Below are 16,018 nucleotides of genomic sequence, written 5' to 3'. Positions count from 1 at the left end.
GTCTACAGGTGGAGGCAGGTGCCACAAGATTGGGAGAAGCAGCACCATACCAATTTATCCATGGAAAGACATTGACTTTGGATGCAGTTTTGGATCCAGCATCTCACCTGCCCTCTTGGCTGAAGGAATAGTGCAAGATACCAGCCACTGCCAGGGCAGGGAAGAAGACATCTCCAAGGAATGTTGGTGTCCACCAGCGGGGGCTCATTCTGAGCAGACTGCATACCTGGAGCACAGGCATTGTCAACGAAGAAAGTGGGTTCCCCCAAGAAGGAGGAGAAAGCCAAAAAGAAGGGAAAGCCAAACAGAAAAAAATATCATATGACAGCTACAGAATTTATCCATTAGAAGAAGAAGATGAAGAAGGAGGGAAAAAAAGCTTGTGGATTAATTCAGCCACTACACCTTATATCTTCTTTGGTCTAAAATATGGCTCAAAAGTTAGTGTACTGAGCCAGACACATTGAAAATATCCTACCTTTCGGAACACGAATGATTCTTCATTGTAAACAGGATTGAGACCATTGTTCATAACCATACGTGTTCGGAACTCCTTACGTATAGTGTCTGTGGGCAAACCGTACATATCCACTTCTACATACGTACCAATTTTCTTATCGGATAAGAATTGCCCTGATATAACCTGAAATAAAAATACAACTCCGATGAGGCCAGTGTTTGAAAGGTTTAAATACAAACGAACCCCGATTCCCCCCTCAACTCCTGAAGCCCCCACAGTCAATTACACATTAAGATAAAGACACTGATTTAATAGATAGTAGTATTAGATCCAAAATGAATATGGGACAATTAGTGATTCTCAATATGAATAATTCTAGATTAAAAGGAATTATTTAAACTTAAGATTAAAATCTAGGTCAGAGGTATCAAACATGAAGCCCATAGACCCCAGCCCTAAAATTCCTGATTAGGACTTGAACCAGATTAAAATATAATTGGAAAATGTTTAAAAATATATAATACAACATAGATAATGTTAATTTGTGTTTTTTTAAGTAAATATGCCATTTGCAAGGATCTGTTTCAATTTACCTTTGATATTACTGCTCTAGATAACATATATAGTGGATAGAGTGTTGGACACGGACTCAGAAAGACCTGAGTTCAAATCTAATTTCAGATTCTTAATAGCTGTATGACCCTAAGGCATGCCATGTAACCTTCCTGCTTCAGTTTCTTCATCTTTAAAATGGAAATAATAATAGCACCTACCTCCCAGGGTTGCTGTGAGGATACAAGGAGATAATATTTATAAAGTTCTCTGCAACAGCTAGCTAAATACTAATTTCAAAAAGCCCGTTAGCCCTAATTAAGATTGTGAATCTCCATGAGAATATTTATTAAGTCTGCCATGAGATGTAATATTTATACAATTCAAAAATATTATAAAGTATATGTCAGAGATTGTAATGAATATGAAAGTTTTGAATAAAATATAAAACATCATACAGATATGGATAGGGAACTGGCCTCAGAATCAGCAAGACTTGAATTCAGATCCTAAAGTTGGTTCATCCTATCTGTGAGACCATGGACAAAGTACTTAACCTTTCACCCCTACACCCTCTCTGGAAAAAACCAAAAGCAAACAAACAGGCTGCCAATCTACATTGGTGGATGGAGATTTCACAATGGGAGTTCCTCATATAGATGAAATCATAGATCTAGGAAGGTCAAATGAGAGTTGCAGCTCATGAATTTTGCTATTTAATTTTTTCCTCTATTAACCAAAGGGGCAGCAAAGGGGCAAAGTAGGAAGACTCCTTTTCATGTGATCAAATCCAGCCTCAGATACTTATTAGCTGTGTGATCCTGGGCAAATCACTTAACCCTGCTTGCCTCAGTTTCCTCATCCATAAAATGAGCTGGAGAAGGAAGGAAATGGCAAACTACTCTAGTATTCTTGCCAAGAAAATCCAAAATGGGCTCATGAAGAATTAGACATGACTGAAAAATAACTCAACAACAAACATATTCACCAAACATGGTGATTACATATTAAAGGGGAAGTGTTATTTTTCTATTCTAAATGTGGAATTTGGGGGTTAATTTATATTTCAACTGACTACAAGTCATTTGACAAAGCTTTTTCATAGGACCTAACATTTAGGACATCTAACTAGTGAATTAAGTTATAGATGATTTACAAATATACATATAGATAATATACTTCCTGGGACTTCTGAAAATCTTTAAGTTTCAATGCTAAGCTTTTATAGAACTATATAGATTCATGTTTACTAATACAATGTGAAGACCAACAGATGAAAAGGTCGTAAGTCAAACCTATTACAAAATAGCTAATTTAAAGAAATTTCTTAACCACAAAGAACAATTATTCTTTTGTCCCAGTAGGATTTATCTTGATACCTACTGGAGTACAAATTTCCCCATAGTTCAATATTATCAATTTAAAAATCTTTTTTCAGTATCCTTTATTAAATGATCATCTAACCTCTTCTTGAATACCTCCCATGATGGAGAGCTCATTATCTCATGAGGCATCCTGCTCTACTTCTGGACAGCTCTTCCAATAGAAATTATAACTACTGGTAGAATTTATTCCATAATGCTTCTTGGTTTCAAAACATAAGAATGGGCAACTCTTATCATTTATTGGCTCATTTTAAATGCGTAATGCATTATTTCTAATTAGACTATAAAATGTTATGCTCATCCCATATAAACACAGATGTCTCAAGAGGGAGTGAAATAATAACAAGTAAAAAACAAATCAATAGGACTCACTGAGTTCATGTGCATCTGCCATAAATAGAACTTTTTAAAAGCTAGCGTATAGCATCTGGGTCACTCTGAAATGTAAGCCCAGTCTTTACCTGCACTGAACAAGTAGCTGCGATAACACCATCTACAGGTGTTTCGGAGAAAGGGTCAAATGTTCTGTCTGGCCGTCGCATGAAGTCTGGTTTGAGAAGGTACCTGATATAAAGAAAAACAGGAACAATGTTATTTTTATGACTGTCAGTAACCTTTTCATAGCCTTAGTTACTCATGTAGTTGAGGGAAAAGTGGGTTTACTTGCCCTAAGTATTCATATCTCTTGTCTATACTTCTCAATTTCTAGTCTGGGTCAAACTGTCCTTTCTTCCATACATTGTCATTAGCAAATTATGTACTGAAACCCCTGGAACATAGTCATGAAATTAATGTCTAGATAAAAATGCCGGCCTCAAGATTTTTAAAGATCACAAAACTTTCATACTGAGTTATTACCATCATAGAAAGGTTAATATTCATTAGCCTTACTAGTAATCCAAGATGCTACAGAAGGCATATGGGTGAAGTCACTAAATAGGAACTTTGGACTGACTTGTCCACTTACTGTTTCATATTCAAAGGTGTCCAATTAATGGATGGTCTTACTTTTACTTAAAGAAAAATTATTTTCAAGACTTTTCAAAAGAAGAAAATGTTAATAAATTTTTATTCATTTTGTTAAATATTTCTCAATTACATGTAAAACATAACATTCATTTTTGAAAATTCTGAGTCCTAAATTCCATCCCTCTCTCCTGTTCCTCCCCCATCTTTGAGAAAGTAAGCAGTATATCAGTTACACATGTGAAATCATACAGAACATAAGAAGAAAACATTAGCTGTTGCACCCAGGATGCTATAAAATAGAGTACAGTGAAAGTCTCATTTCTCTCATGTAAGAGTCCAAAGAATCAAGGATTATAAATGCTTTCAGGAGTTCTCTGACTTGACAGTTTTGTCCAGTAGGTATTTGCTAAGTGTGTAAAAAGGTACTACCAAAGCAACAAAATTATACAATCTAGATCTCAAGAAATTTACAATCTAATTGGAAGATGAGAAACATGTAAATACACATATCACAACATAAAAAATAATTACATTTGTAGGAGAATCTAACCAGACTGATTTTAGAGGTACAAGGAAGGAGGAAAGGAGGGGAGTCAGTTTCATGGAGGAATTGTTATCTGAAAGAGATTTCAATAGGCAGATGTGAAGGTAAGGAGAATTAATTTCAGGCATGGAAGATGGGAAGCCACAAAGGCGTGAAGGCAGGAGAACGCAGGATGAAATCAGGGAAGAAACAGTCCAGGAAATAAAATCAGAAAGACAGTTGGAACCAGAATGTGAAAGGGCTTAAACGCCACAGTAAAGAGTTTCTCTTCTATTTGATAGGCAACAAGGACCTATGGAAGGTTTTTGAGTAGATGTATGAATTGCCAGACTGATGAATTGTCAGATCTATGAATTAGGAAGGCTTGTGTGAAGACTTGGCATGAAAGATGGATTATAGAGGGGGAGAAATTACAGTCAAGAAGACCAATTTGGTCTCCATTAGAATAGCCTAACCTCTCCTCTTTTCCCCCTCCCCTAGGGAGTAAAGTTATAAAAGCCTGGGTTAGGATGATGGCAGTATGGGCAGAGAAAAGGGAGGCAGAGGTGAAAAATATTGTGGGGATAAAATCAACGGAACTGGGCAATTAATTGGAAGGGGAAGGGAAAAGGAAGAGTTCAAAAAAAAAAAAAGCCTGATGGAAAAGTTCTAAAGATGTAATCAACAGAAACAGGGAAGTTAAAATGAAAGGTAGGTATGGGGGTTGCTGGAAAGATATTACTTCAGTTTTGTACATACTGAGTTTCAGCATTGGCAAGACACTCAGTCAGCAATGCACAGTGAGTAACTGAAAATGCAAAACTGGGGGTTGGGGAGAAGATGGAACCAGGAAGACAGTTACAAGAATTAATTGTAAAAAATTGAGGTAATAATTAAAACCATGAAATTGGATGAAACTCCCAAAGGAAAGAATGTGAGAAGAGGGCCAAGAACAAAGTTTTTTTTGGACGAGGGAGAACTGCTTAGGCTGAAGAAAGAGTAAAGAAACCCAACAGAAGCAAAGGAGAGGTAAGAAAAGCTCTGAAGCCCAGGAAGGAGAGAATACCAAGAAGGAGAATTGGTCAGCAACGTCAGATGTTACTGAAAGGTTAAAAAGGATAAAATGAGACTACTGGATTATTCGAATTAAAAGGTTATTGGTTATCTTGTAGAGAGAAATTTCAATAAACTTCAATAAAGCAGTAAGGAAAGAATCAATAAAAATTTATTAAGCTCCTACTATGTGTCAGGCACTGTACTACATGCTGGATACAGAAACACAAAAAATGAAATACACTCCCTGTCCTTAAGGAGTTTACAATTTAGTTGGGGAAGACAACACACAAACAGAAGTTAATAAGCAGGGGAGAGACAGAAGGGAGAAGAGATGGTACCTGATGAGGGGTTATGATGGAGAAGTCAATCAGAAGTCAAGTCTGAACTGAGCTCTCCTTAGAGGTAGGTTTGGAGTTTCTATCCCCACCTGCCAATCAGAGAGGCAAAGGGTAGTGATGAAGTAGAAGGATGTGGAAAGCAGTCAGATTGCAGAGGACTGAGGAGTAGGTTGGTTGTGAGAAAGTAGCATCACTAAGTTATATAGTCAATTCTTCCTGAAATTTTAAAAATCAATCAACAAGCATTTTTTTGAAAAGTGGCTACTCTAACTTGCTGGATTACACTATGAATAAAAACACAGAAACAAGATAGTTTCCTACTCTCAGGACCTTGTCTTTAAGCAACGAAGGGGAAGAGAAAAACAGAAGACAAGAAGAGGCATGAAAGACCAGGTATTGTAGCAGACAGCATACTGAGTGGGATGTCAAAAATACTTAGTTTAAATCAAATGATATAATATTTGTAAAGGGCTTAGCACTGTGCTTGCCATGTTCTCTACCCCCTGTCCTCCAGTTGTTAGCTATGAGACCATGGACATATCACCTCACCTCTCCAAATAAATAAAACAGAGATAATTATTCTTGTAGTGCTTATCATGAAGAGTTTCTGTAAGGCTCACGTGTATGTAAAACACTTTGCAAAATTGAAAGCCCTATATAAGTGTCAATTATTATTAATGGAAGAGCGTTTGAACATCACTCTTCTATTTTGTTTATTTATAAAATAAAAGCTTTATTTTTATCATTCGGTTGTTCAGTAGCTTTTAAGTCATGTCCAACTCTTTGTGACCCCATTTGGGGATTTCTTGGCAAAGATACTGGAGTGGTTTGCCATTTCCTTCTACAACTCATTTTACAGATGAAGAAACTGAGGCAAACGGGAGTAAGTGATTTGACCAGGTTCACATCGTTAGGAAGTGCCTGATGTCAGATTTGAACTTGTACGATGACTCTTCCTGACTCCAGGCATAGCACTATCTACTTCACCACCTAGCACATATTTTATAATCATATTATTATTCAAGGAGCACTATTTTTAAAGATATATGAGATATGGATTTTTAAATAGTATATATATACATATGCAGACAAAGGAAAAGAAGCCAAGAGAGAGGGAGGAATTAAAGATGAAAGAGTGGAGATGATGGGTATTTGTGGGGCACAGCGCCAGGTATTTTGGCAGACCAAAACCAAAGGTCTGATCATGTCACTACCATGCACAATAAATTCTGGTGACTTCTTTCTGTCTTTAGGATTAAACATAAACTCCTTTGCTAGGCTTTAAAAGCTCTTCCTAATCTGGGGTCCATCTACCTTTCTAGATTCTGCTCATTACTCCCCTTCCCCAGCCTCAATGTTGTAGCTAAACAGTCCTATGTGCTGGTCCTCAAATAGCATGTTCTAGCTCTCATCCCATGCCTCTGCCCAGGCTGTCCCCAATCTGTTCATCCCCATTTCTCTCTGCTGCTCTCAAAGATTAGCTCAAATGCCACCTCCTATATAGGAGACTTTTCCTGACCCTCTTTGCATTTGACCCTCTAATGCTTCTCTCTACCCACTCTACCCTTAGGCACTGACTTTGCCTATGTGAGGTCACTGGTCCTCTTCTAAAAGTAAGGATGAACAGTAATAATTTTTTATCTTCTTATAGGAACATCTGTTCTTGAGGGCAGGGTGCAGCTAGTTGGTGCAGGAGATAGAACACTGGGTCTGGAATCAGGAAGTCCTGAGTTCAAATCTGACCTCAGATAGCTTCAGGACCCTGGGCAGGTCACTTAACACTATTTGCCTCAGTTTTCTCATTGGTAAAATAAGCTAGAGAAGGAAATGGCAAATCACTCTAGTATCTCTGTAAGTAAAACCCTAAATGGGGTCACAGAGAGTTGGACATGACTGAAACAACAGAACAGCAATCTTGAGGACAGGGACTTATTTATTTTTATCTCTGTATCTGTAGTATCTAGTACAATGCCTGGCACATGGCCCTTAATAAATGACTGCTGATTGACTGACTGGCCTGGCTTCCATCAGGAGACCTGAGTTCTAACTGTGTTTCTGCTTCACCTTGAGCAAATTACTTCCTCCTTCCTCTCTGCTTCCGTACCTCTAAAATGAGAAAGTGGGAGTGGAGGATCTCCTTAGTTTCTTTTAGCTTAGAAATTCTGAGATTTCTGAAAATAATGTTGAAAAAAACTGATTAATTTCCAAAACTGAGAAGAAAAGTCATGCTATCTAACACTAGATTCATATGGCATTTTAGTCAATTTGGTTTTTAAATTTTTTTTAAATTTTTTTACTAACAGACTCCTAAAAAAAAAAAGAGTTGATCAACCTCAAAGTGAAAGACTTGAAGGGAATATCAGTTAGAAAAGAACCAGTGTAACCACATGCCTAATACTTCCTGTGGGGTTCTACTCTAGCTCAGCGTATCTAAGTAACCAATTTGTGCAATGATGGGTAACAAATGAGAGCTGTGGCTTTAAAATAGAAAGACAGACTCTTGGTGTCAGCTGAGTGCATCAAGGAAGGTTATTCCCTTCTGATGATGGGGGCAGAGGGAGGAGATATGGAATTAGATCCATCCTGCCAACTCAGCAGCTCTGCCTAGGCAGCAGCTGTCAGGAACTTCTCCTCTCCCTATAATGTAGTTTTTTCAGGGTCATAAGCACCCATAACCCAAACAGAAGAAATAGTGCTGGGGAATTGCGCACCTTAAAAATTTAACTTATTCTCATATTGGCTTTCATTAGAAGAAAGTAACTCCCTTCAGAGTGATAGTACTTTGTCCTCATTTTAAAAATAATCAGTAAAAAAGGACAATAGATTTAAATCTAATACACTAAAGCAGGTCTTCATTAAATTTTGGTAGAAAAAGATATCTTAATTTTTATTGTCTATATAAATACAAAAACCCAAGTCAGTAATGTCAAGACCTGATGTATACTAACTAAACCAGCTTATCTTTAGGAAATGTCTTTTCTGGGCCAAAACACAGGCCCATGGAACCAGAGACTCTCAACATCTTTTATTACAAAGCCTAGTCAATGTCCCAAAAGAGAATCTCAATTAGGGATTGAAGGAGGCTCTTGCTTTCTGGTTTATCCAAGGGCCTTAGCTCTAAGTCAGCTGGATGTGTGTGGTAGAGGAGATCTTAAGCTGGAATCAAATGATAAAGTGTTCTCAACTTCAATAGGATCATTGCTTAGGCCACCAGAATCCAGCAAGAAAAGAAGAGACTATGAGACTAAAAGACTACGTGAGAGGGTGGGAGCTGAGAGAGGTGAGAATATGGAGAAAAGCAAACCTAATTTGTATACCAACAATGAAATTTAAGAAAATAAAACTCTTCGAGGTAAATTTCTATTTTAGTGTTTCTGTGGAGATGTATGGAAATATAAAAAATCAATTTAAATCTGGGTGTCCCATGGATGAATTTCTGTTTTCATATTCAGAGAAGTGAATTTGGAGATAATGAAATGTAAGAAAAAAACAGTGAGGTAAATTTCTGTTTTATCATCTTTTCTTAGGTATTGAGGGAAGTAGCTTTTGAAATACGGTCCTTTGTGAAAGTCAAATATGCCTGTATGCTGTATTTACTTGCCTTCTTCCCCACCCCCACTCCCACCAAAATTAAAGAATCTTTATTCTTTATCCTCAATTATTTATTATCCTTTATTATTCTATATCTTTATCCTCTTTATCCTTTTATTCCTAGATTTATTCCTGAGATTTTAATGCCACAACTAGTTTTTGGGTGATGTTCTTTGAGGCATATTCTGATATTATGTTTATAAAACCATCATGATTCACTTGCTGGAGGTAGAAAATAAGAAGACTATTTCCTTATAGAAATGTACTGGATTTTTAGTCAGATAACCTGGCCTCAATGCCAATTCTATTATTTATTACTTACAGGATAAGCCACCTGATTTTTCTGTGCCTCAATTTCCTTGTCAGTAAAAGGAGTAAGTTGGATAAAATGATTTCTTAAGATCCTTTCCAGCTCTGAATTCTTTTATTTGAATAATTCATTCAACCTTTCCGGGCCTCAGTTTTCTCATCTCTAAAATGAAGGTGTTGGATGAACTATAGGCTTCTTTCCATTTTTAGCTCTATGACTGAGGGAGGCTCACATGAGATAACGGATTCAAAGGACTTTGCAAATTCTTAAAACTCTACATAAATACCAGGTAATAATTATTGTTGTTAGCCTTCAGTCACTAGGCCTCCATTCTGGAGATGATTTCATTCTCTGAGCCTTCTACTATATTCCTGTGGAGTTCAATGTTTATAGAGCAATGCAGGGGTGTGCTGGTAACTATTTGACTGCCAGGTTCTTGGGCAGGGGGGAAAGTAGGAGGGGCCATAATGTATGCCCATACTTTTAAGCTTAATATGCATTATTAATGTTTGCTTACATCTAAACAATAAACTAATTCCTGACTTACAGTAATAATCCATTTCTGAGATGTAAACACTCACACTGAAAATTTCCCAGTTGTCTCTTCCAAACCTGGCTCTATCTCTAATCTTAAGAATGATAGAAATATTGCTTTCTACAGGCATTGTGTGTGGGTGGCAGCTTTAGGAACCACAGGCCATCAGTTGAACTTGCTCCCTAGAAAAGGCAAATTAGCTATCTGATAGTGGTGACCTTTTGCTTTTCCCATCAGTAGCTGCCTTTGATCCTTCTGATACTAAGGCCAAAATGAGGGAGGTGGAGGGGACTACACAGCATGATTTTCTGTATTATTCCTTACCTACAAGACTATTTTCCCTTTTTTGCAGATTATGGATATGTTTAGCATAAAGAAGGATTAATTTTGACCTCAGCAAAATCAGTTCTTTAAGTTGGGCTGTCCCTTGGATAAATCTATTTTTCATATCTACTATAGTTTTTGAGTTTCTGGTCATTTCAGATTTAAAAAATAAGCTAAAGACATAGGCCTAAATCTTCAGTAAGGAACAGCTGCCAGCTCAATACTAAAGTACATTTTATCTTTGTTTCTATTTCTGGAGTTTTTCACAAAATGACAAATTTGAGTTTTATAAGGTAACTTAGAAGTCCTTTCATTCAACTCATGCTTAAACATGTGATTTAAGTGTCATTATTATCCTTATTTTACAGATGAGAAAGCTCAAGCTGAGAAAGGTTAAGTGAGGTTAGATGGTTCAGGTTTCCACCACAAGCGCAAGAGACAGTATTGAACTCGTCTTCTTAATTCCAAGTCCAGCACTTTATCTACTAGGCCAAGAGATGCACAAGTGTAATAGCCCTTCTTTCAAAAGACAGTCTTTCCAATACTTGAAGACAGCTTCATGCTCCAACCTTCCCAAATCTTTTCTTTTCCAGGAGAAACATTGACATTTTCTCTAATATATCCTCATTCTGTATAATTTCAAGACCCTTCACTATACTGATTACTCTTCTCTAGAACCTTTTCAGCTTAACAATGTCCTTCCCAAAATGTGATACTCAGAACTGAAAATAACCTATTTTTCAAATGGAAGAAGACAAAGGACCTTGGCAGAAATTATACATCCTAGTGCTCACTAAACATACCTCTCCATCATAATTTTATTTTCTAAGAGGAAAGAGAATGAGTAAATGTTATCTCTATGAGGGTTTGAAAAATCATCCCATTAATCCAAACCTAGAGTAGTTACTCCATGAGTGAACTATGGGTGAACATCTACCAATTAGCTGCCCAGAAGCTCTAAGGTTTACAAACATATGCATTAGCACCCCTTACCTATCATTTCATCGTAACGTGCAAAGTGGTCAGGGTCTAACCTCTCCTCATAGGATGCTTCTTGCTATCTGATAACGTTAACAGTATGACTGATTCAAAATGCTTATGTTGCAGATTTCAACTTCTTAAAATGATTTACGGATTAAGATAAGCTCTTTTAGATGGGATGAGTGGGTATCACAGTGTAAGTGGAAGAGCACTAGATTTCTCGATTCTGAGTCCTAGTTTCACATTTGCTATCAGTGTGAACTTGAGTCACAAACTTCACTTTTTCTGAGTCTTAGTTTCTTCATTTGTTAAAAAAATAAATTAAATTAAAATCACTAATAACTTAGAGGTTGGAAGCTGCGTTGTAAAGGGTTGAGAGAAGAGGAAGGGGAGTCAAGGAGTATATGCTTCTTTTTCTGGGCATTGGCTGAGAAAGTGAAAAGACATAAGACAACAACTTGAGAGGATGGCAGAGTTGAATGAATTTTTGTTTGTTTCTTTTTAAGGATCAGAGAGACTTGGGCATATCTGTAGGCAATCAGGAAAGAATCAGTAGATAAGGAGATAATGAAGATGGGGTAGGAAGATTAGAAAAGAGGATGATTTGCGGGACAATCTATTGGAGAAGATGAAATGGGACAGATCAAGGGTTTACAAAGGGGGAATGATCTCTGTGAGAAGGGTCACCTTTTCATCAGACAGTGAAGGAAAGGACGAGAGAGTGAGGGATGTTGTCGAGGAATTGTTGAATTTAAAATATACACGAGAGGAAGTAACCTTACTTACTTTATACATAATGCTAGATTTTTCCTTGGTTTGTTTAGTGGATGAAAACTATGTATTTTGCAAATGTAAATCTATCTAGGAAGTCCATTTCTTTCTGTCTTGTCCCTCACATCTGACTTGAATTTGGCAACATGTAATTAAAAGTGACATGGTTTTATTAAACCTATAGCACAGGGCCTTGAGACAGTGACAGCAGTTTAAATCATATTACTCACCCGCATGATCCATTATATTCAAATTTTCCCTGATTCAATTGCATCGCTAAATCTGTCAAGAGACAAAAATAATTTAGCATCTTCTCTCCCTGGACAATGGATATCTTGAAAAGCCATCTTTCATAATAGAAATCATATGTACAGCCTGAGGACAATAGTTAGCTTAAAAAAGGAGGCTTCTGGCATGCCACAAAGAAACCCCCGAATTTATTTGAGGCAAAAATAAAAAAGAAATAAACATAACTAAATTTTACAAAATTGAAACAAACTTGTCAAGAGTTTCAAGAAAACATTTGCTATTCATGGTGAATTTAAAGTAATACTTTGAGGTCTTAATGATGAATGGAAATTAATTTTCCTGAAGCTCTGATTAAATGCTCACTTCTTTAAAATAATTCGCCCTTAAAAAGCAATCTGGGTATCATCTTCTCAACCTGCTTATGAACTGGAGTTGGAAACACAATTTTTAATGGGAACCTTCAAGGACTCTAGGCAAGGCAAATAATGTGATCACATCAGGAACAATGGGAATGTATAGTCTGGTTAGATAATGAACTGTAAGAGACTAGACAAGAATCATATGCCAAATAGCACCTAGTTTTAGAGCAGAACTCTGAGGAAAGTTCTTTTAGAGCAGGAGTTCTGAACTCAAAGGGCTGTGAATATAATGGAATATCATTGTACTTTAACAAATGATGAATATCTTGACAAAAATTTTTGCTACTGTACACTAATGTAATTGGTTTATTTTGTGTTCCTATGTATTTCATTTTATGCATTAAAAACATTATTTGGAGAAAGGGTCCATTTGCTTCCCCAGGCTACCAAAGGGGTCCATGACACACACACAAAGTTATGAATGCTGGGTCTAGTATGCTTTTACACTGGCAGGACGGGTACGTGATTTTAAAACTCTTGGCAATCAAAGCCATGTTCCTGTTTTCTAAATGGGCAACAGAAGGGTAAAAGAGATTGACTGAACAAAGTTAGGTTATGGTGGGATTCTCTTCCCATTCCAACCCTCACCCCCACCATATATCATTTTCCATTATTTGATTGCACATCAATGTATCTAAATTATAAATGTGCTGATTATTATAGATATCTTGAGCCCTTCTAAAAATAATGAAAGTGACCTCTGCTGCCAATTTAAAAAGTCTCTGACTACACTAATGGCCTATGGCAGCACAAAACCTTAGACCTTGCACAGAGTCTTGTGTAACAAGGTGCTCAGTAAGTATTTTTGGCTTCTGAAAGGCAAGTATAGCAACAATCACAACATTTATACAGAATGTTAAGCACCATTTTATATGGTTTGCAAAGCACTTCACATATATAATCTCCTTTGCTCTTCATAATCATCCTGCGAGATAGGTACTATTATTATCCCTATTTTCCAGATGAAGAAACTAAGGCTGAGAGAGGTTAAGTGCTTATCCACAGTCACAAAGCCAGTAAATGTCTAAGGACAAATTCAAACTCAGGCTTTCCTGAGTCCAAGTCCAGTATCCTATCCACAATCCTATGGAGCTGCCTGTATGATCAGTCTTTTTCAAAGAAAAGCAAATGCAGCATTATGAACAGTAACAGATGAATGTGTAGAATCTTCTGTCTTTAATCAATATAGTCTGGCTCATTCTCAAAGTGCGGTGAGTGAAGAAAATGGTCAAGAACTAACTGGGTGATAGGGAGGAAATGTAAATTATCCATATCTAGCCAATACAATGTTGCTGTAAGAAGAAAACATTTTTGGTTTTAAGAAGAAAATTGGGCAAATAGTTCTATTAAATGGATAGAACATTTTCTCTTTTTAATACATTCAAACAAATTTTCAGTGTGTTAAGGATAAGCAATAAATAATAAAGATCTGTATCTTTAAAAAGTGACCCTAGTCTTTTAACCTAAACTTATATATACACATATATACACACATATATACATATATACATACATATATGTATATATGTATATATGTGTGTGTGTATATGTGTGTGTATATATATTGAGAGAGAGAGAGAGAGAGAGAGAGAGAGAGAGAGAGGGAGAGAGGGAGACAAAGTCACTCTTTCAACTTTTCCAAGGTAGAAAACTCATTCTATACGGGAGTCTGGCCTTGAGACCATAATAGGAGTCCCTTCCAACCCTGAACTCTTTATAATTCTATCCTATTACTGGAACAAAATCCTTCCAGTACCTACAGAAATAAAACCCCAAGAGAAAAGTTTATGGTAGATTTGTCAAAAGATTTCTTTTTTCTAACAGTAGGGTTTTTTTGATGAGGTATTGTATACTGCTTATTGCTTTATATTTGCTGAATGTGAGCAAAGGACTAAGAATTGTCTAAAGGAAGAAAAAAGTAATGTTCTTTCAAAAAAACAGTTTTTCAAATTCTTTCCACTCATTTCTCCCTTCGCAAAGTAGGAGGACAAATCAGATTTGTAAAGATGGGAATTTAGAAAAATGGAAAGTGAATGATGTAAGGGCATATAGCAAGAGATCTGTGACTCTGTATAGGAAAATGGTGCTATACTGTGAAATGTATTGTCTCTAACAACTGACCCTTTTCTTACTTTTCTAAAATGCCTCCAGCATGACATTCAGCCATATGTCTGTTTCCCTTTTAAAATGCTAAAAGCAAACACATGGCATCTGTTGGCACAATACTATCAAAACCTTCCTCGAACTTGTGTTCACTGGACATCATCTTGTACCTGGGGTTTGATAGTTCAGTGACACCATCTGGCAGCCAGCGTTCCAGAAAATCTGAGGCATGTAATTACTGGAATCCACTCGGCCTCCCTTGGGGTAAATCCGACTCATTTGCCGTTTATTATAACTGTGTAATTTATTAAGGAAGATGGAATAAGAAGAACTAAAGAAACAATAATAAACTTAAAATATATCATAGGATTTCACACAGCTATGTATACATCCATTACATAGAGAGGCTATATCTTCTAAAATGGAGTTTATGTGAAATTCAGAATTCATTAAGTAGAAGATTCCACTACTTTCTATTTACCAGAAAATTCATGGTTTATCCACAATGAGAATATCAGCAATTCACACACAAAAAAGAAAGAAACAGCTAGCTATTATTACTCTTATCATAGAAGGATACTTCACAAATTCAATTGCATGCGTCTTCAAATAACCTAGTCCAACTGATTCATTAAAAGAAGACATGTTGTAATGAATATTACGTTCTGTAAAAGAAAGGAAAACATCCCTTTAGAGGCACTGCCATCAAATACTTTTACATAAACCAACAAATTAGTATAACTGCAGCTTGTAACGTTAAATTTCACTAGGCATATGCTACTTTGCCATATTAGCTACTCCCAAGTTATCAAGACCAATACTGTACTTCATTACAATTCTCCCTCCCCTTAAATCACATCAGAATTTTAAAACAAAAATTTACTTTTTCCAAATGACATGTAAAGACAATTTTTAACATTCATTTTCTTTTAAAAAACTGAGTTACAAATGATAACAAAATTTTTACAAAAAAACCAACAAAAACCATGAAGAGCCAGGAAAGAATTTGTATAATGCTCCAGCCAAATTCCATATCCCCTGTGTAAATGTAAATGTTCCTCAACAATGGTGATTACCGTTTCCCCCATAGCAAGTGTTATTTCAGGGAATGTTCTAAATACTCTACACAATTATGAATCAGTCGAATCTAGTTTATATAGAAAATCCTTTGAAAATATAGCTAAATGATAAATATGCTGTGTTAGGTTGCATAGGTTCCATCCTCTGCTAATCTATTCCTGGTAACTGAGAGCCACCACGTGGACGATTAATGGAATAACAAGTCAATCACACAGCGGGCCTTGGATATACTAGCAAATCTATCAAGCAGATCTCTGTGTCCCCTTCTGTCCCAGTAAAACAAAAAAACAAAACAAAAAGAAAATGCACCAAGTCAGATTCAAATACTGCATGATAGCACAAGGACAAAGTAGACAAATACAGCTACTATAT

At 36.4% G+C, this 16,018-nt stretch overlaps 1 protein-coding gene across 14 annotated transcripts in view; it reads right to left on the bottom strand.

The window, feature by feature from the left end:
• The window catches only part of PLCB4 (phospholipase C beta 4), a 482,923-nt gene that overhangs the window by 59,719 nt on the left and 407,186 nt on the right, over positions 1-16,018 (bottom strand). For all 14 annotated transcript variants that reach the window (XM_072634439.1, XM_072634436.1, XM_072634435.1 and 11 more), the window contains 5 exons: positions 15,147-15,231; positions 14,737-14,861; positions 12,026-12,077; positions 2,859-2,961; positions 479-643 (listed from right to left, as the gene is read on the bottom strand). In XM_072634439.1, the coding sequence (XP_072490540.1) occupies positions 479-643; positions 2,859-2,961; positions 12,026-12,077; positions 14,737-14,861; positions 15,147-15,231 (530 nt within the window). The remainder of the gene's footprint in view (positions 1-478; positions 644-2,858; positions 2,962-12,025; positions 12,078-14,736; positions 14,862-15,146; positions 15,232-16,018) is intronic.

This window comes from Notamacropus eugenii, chromosome 1, assembly GCF_028372415.1.
Source record: "Notamacropus eugenii isolate mMacEug1 chromosome 1, mMacEug1.pri_v2, whole genome shotgun sequence".
In the NCBI taxonomy this organism is placed as follows: domain Eukaryota; kingdom Metazoa; phylum Chordata; class Mammalia; order Diprotodontia; family Macropodidae; genus Notamacropus; species Notamacropus eugenii.
Note: the sequence above shows the minus strand (reverse complement) of the source record. Positions and strands in the feature narration are given on the sequence as shown.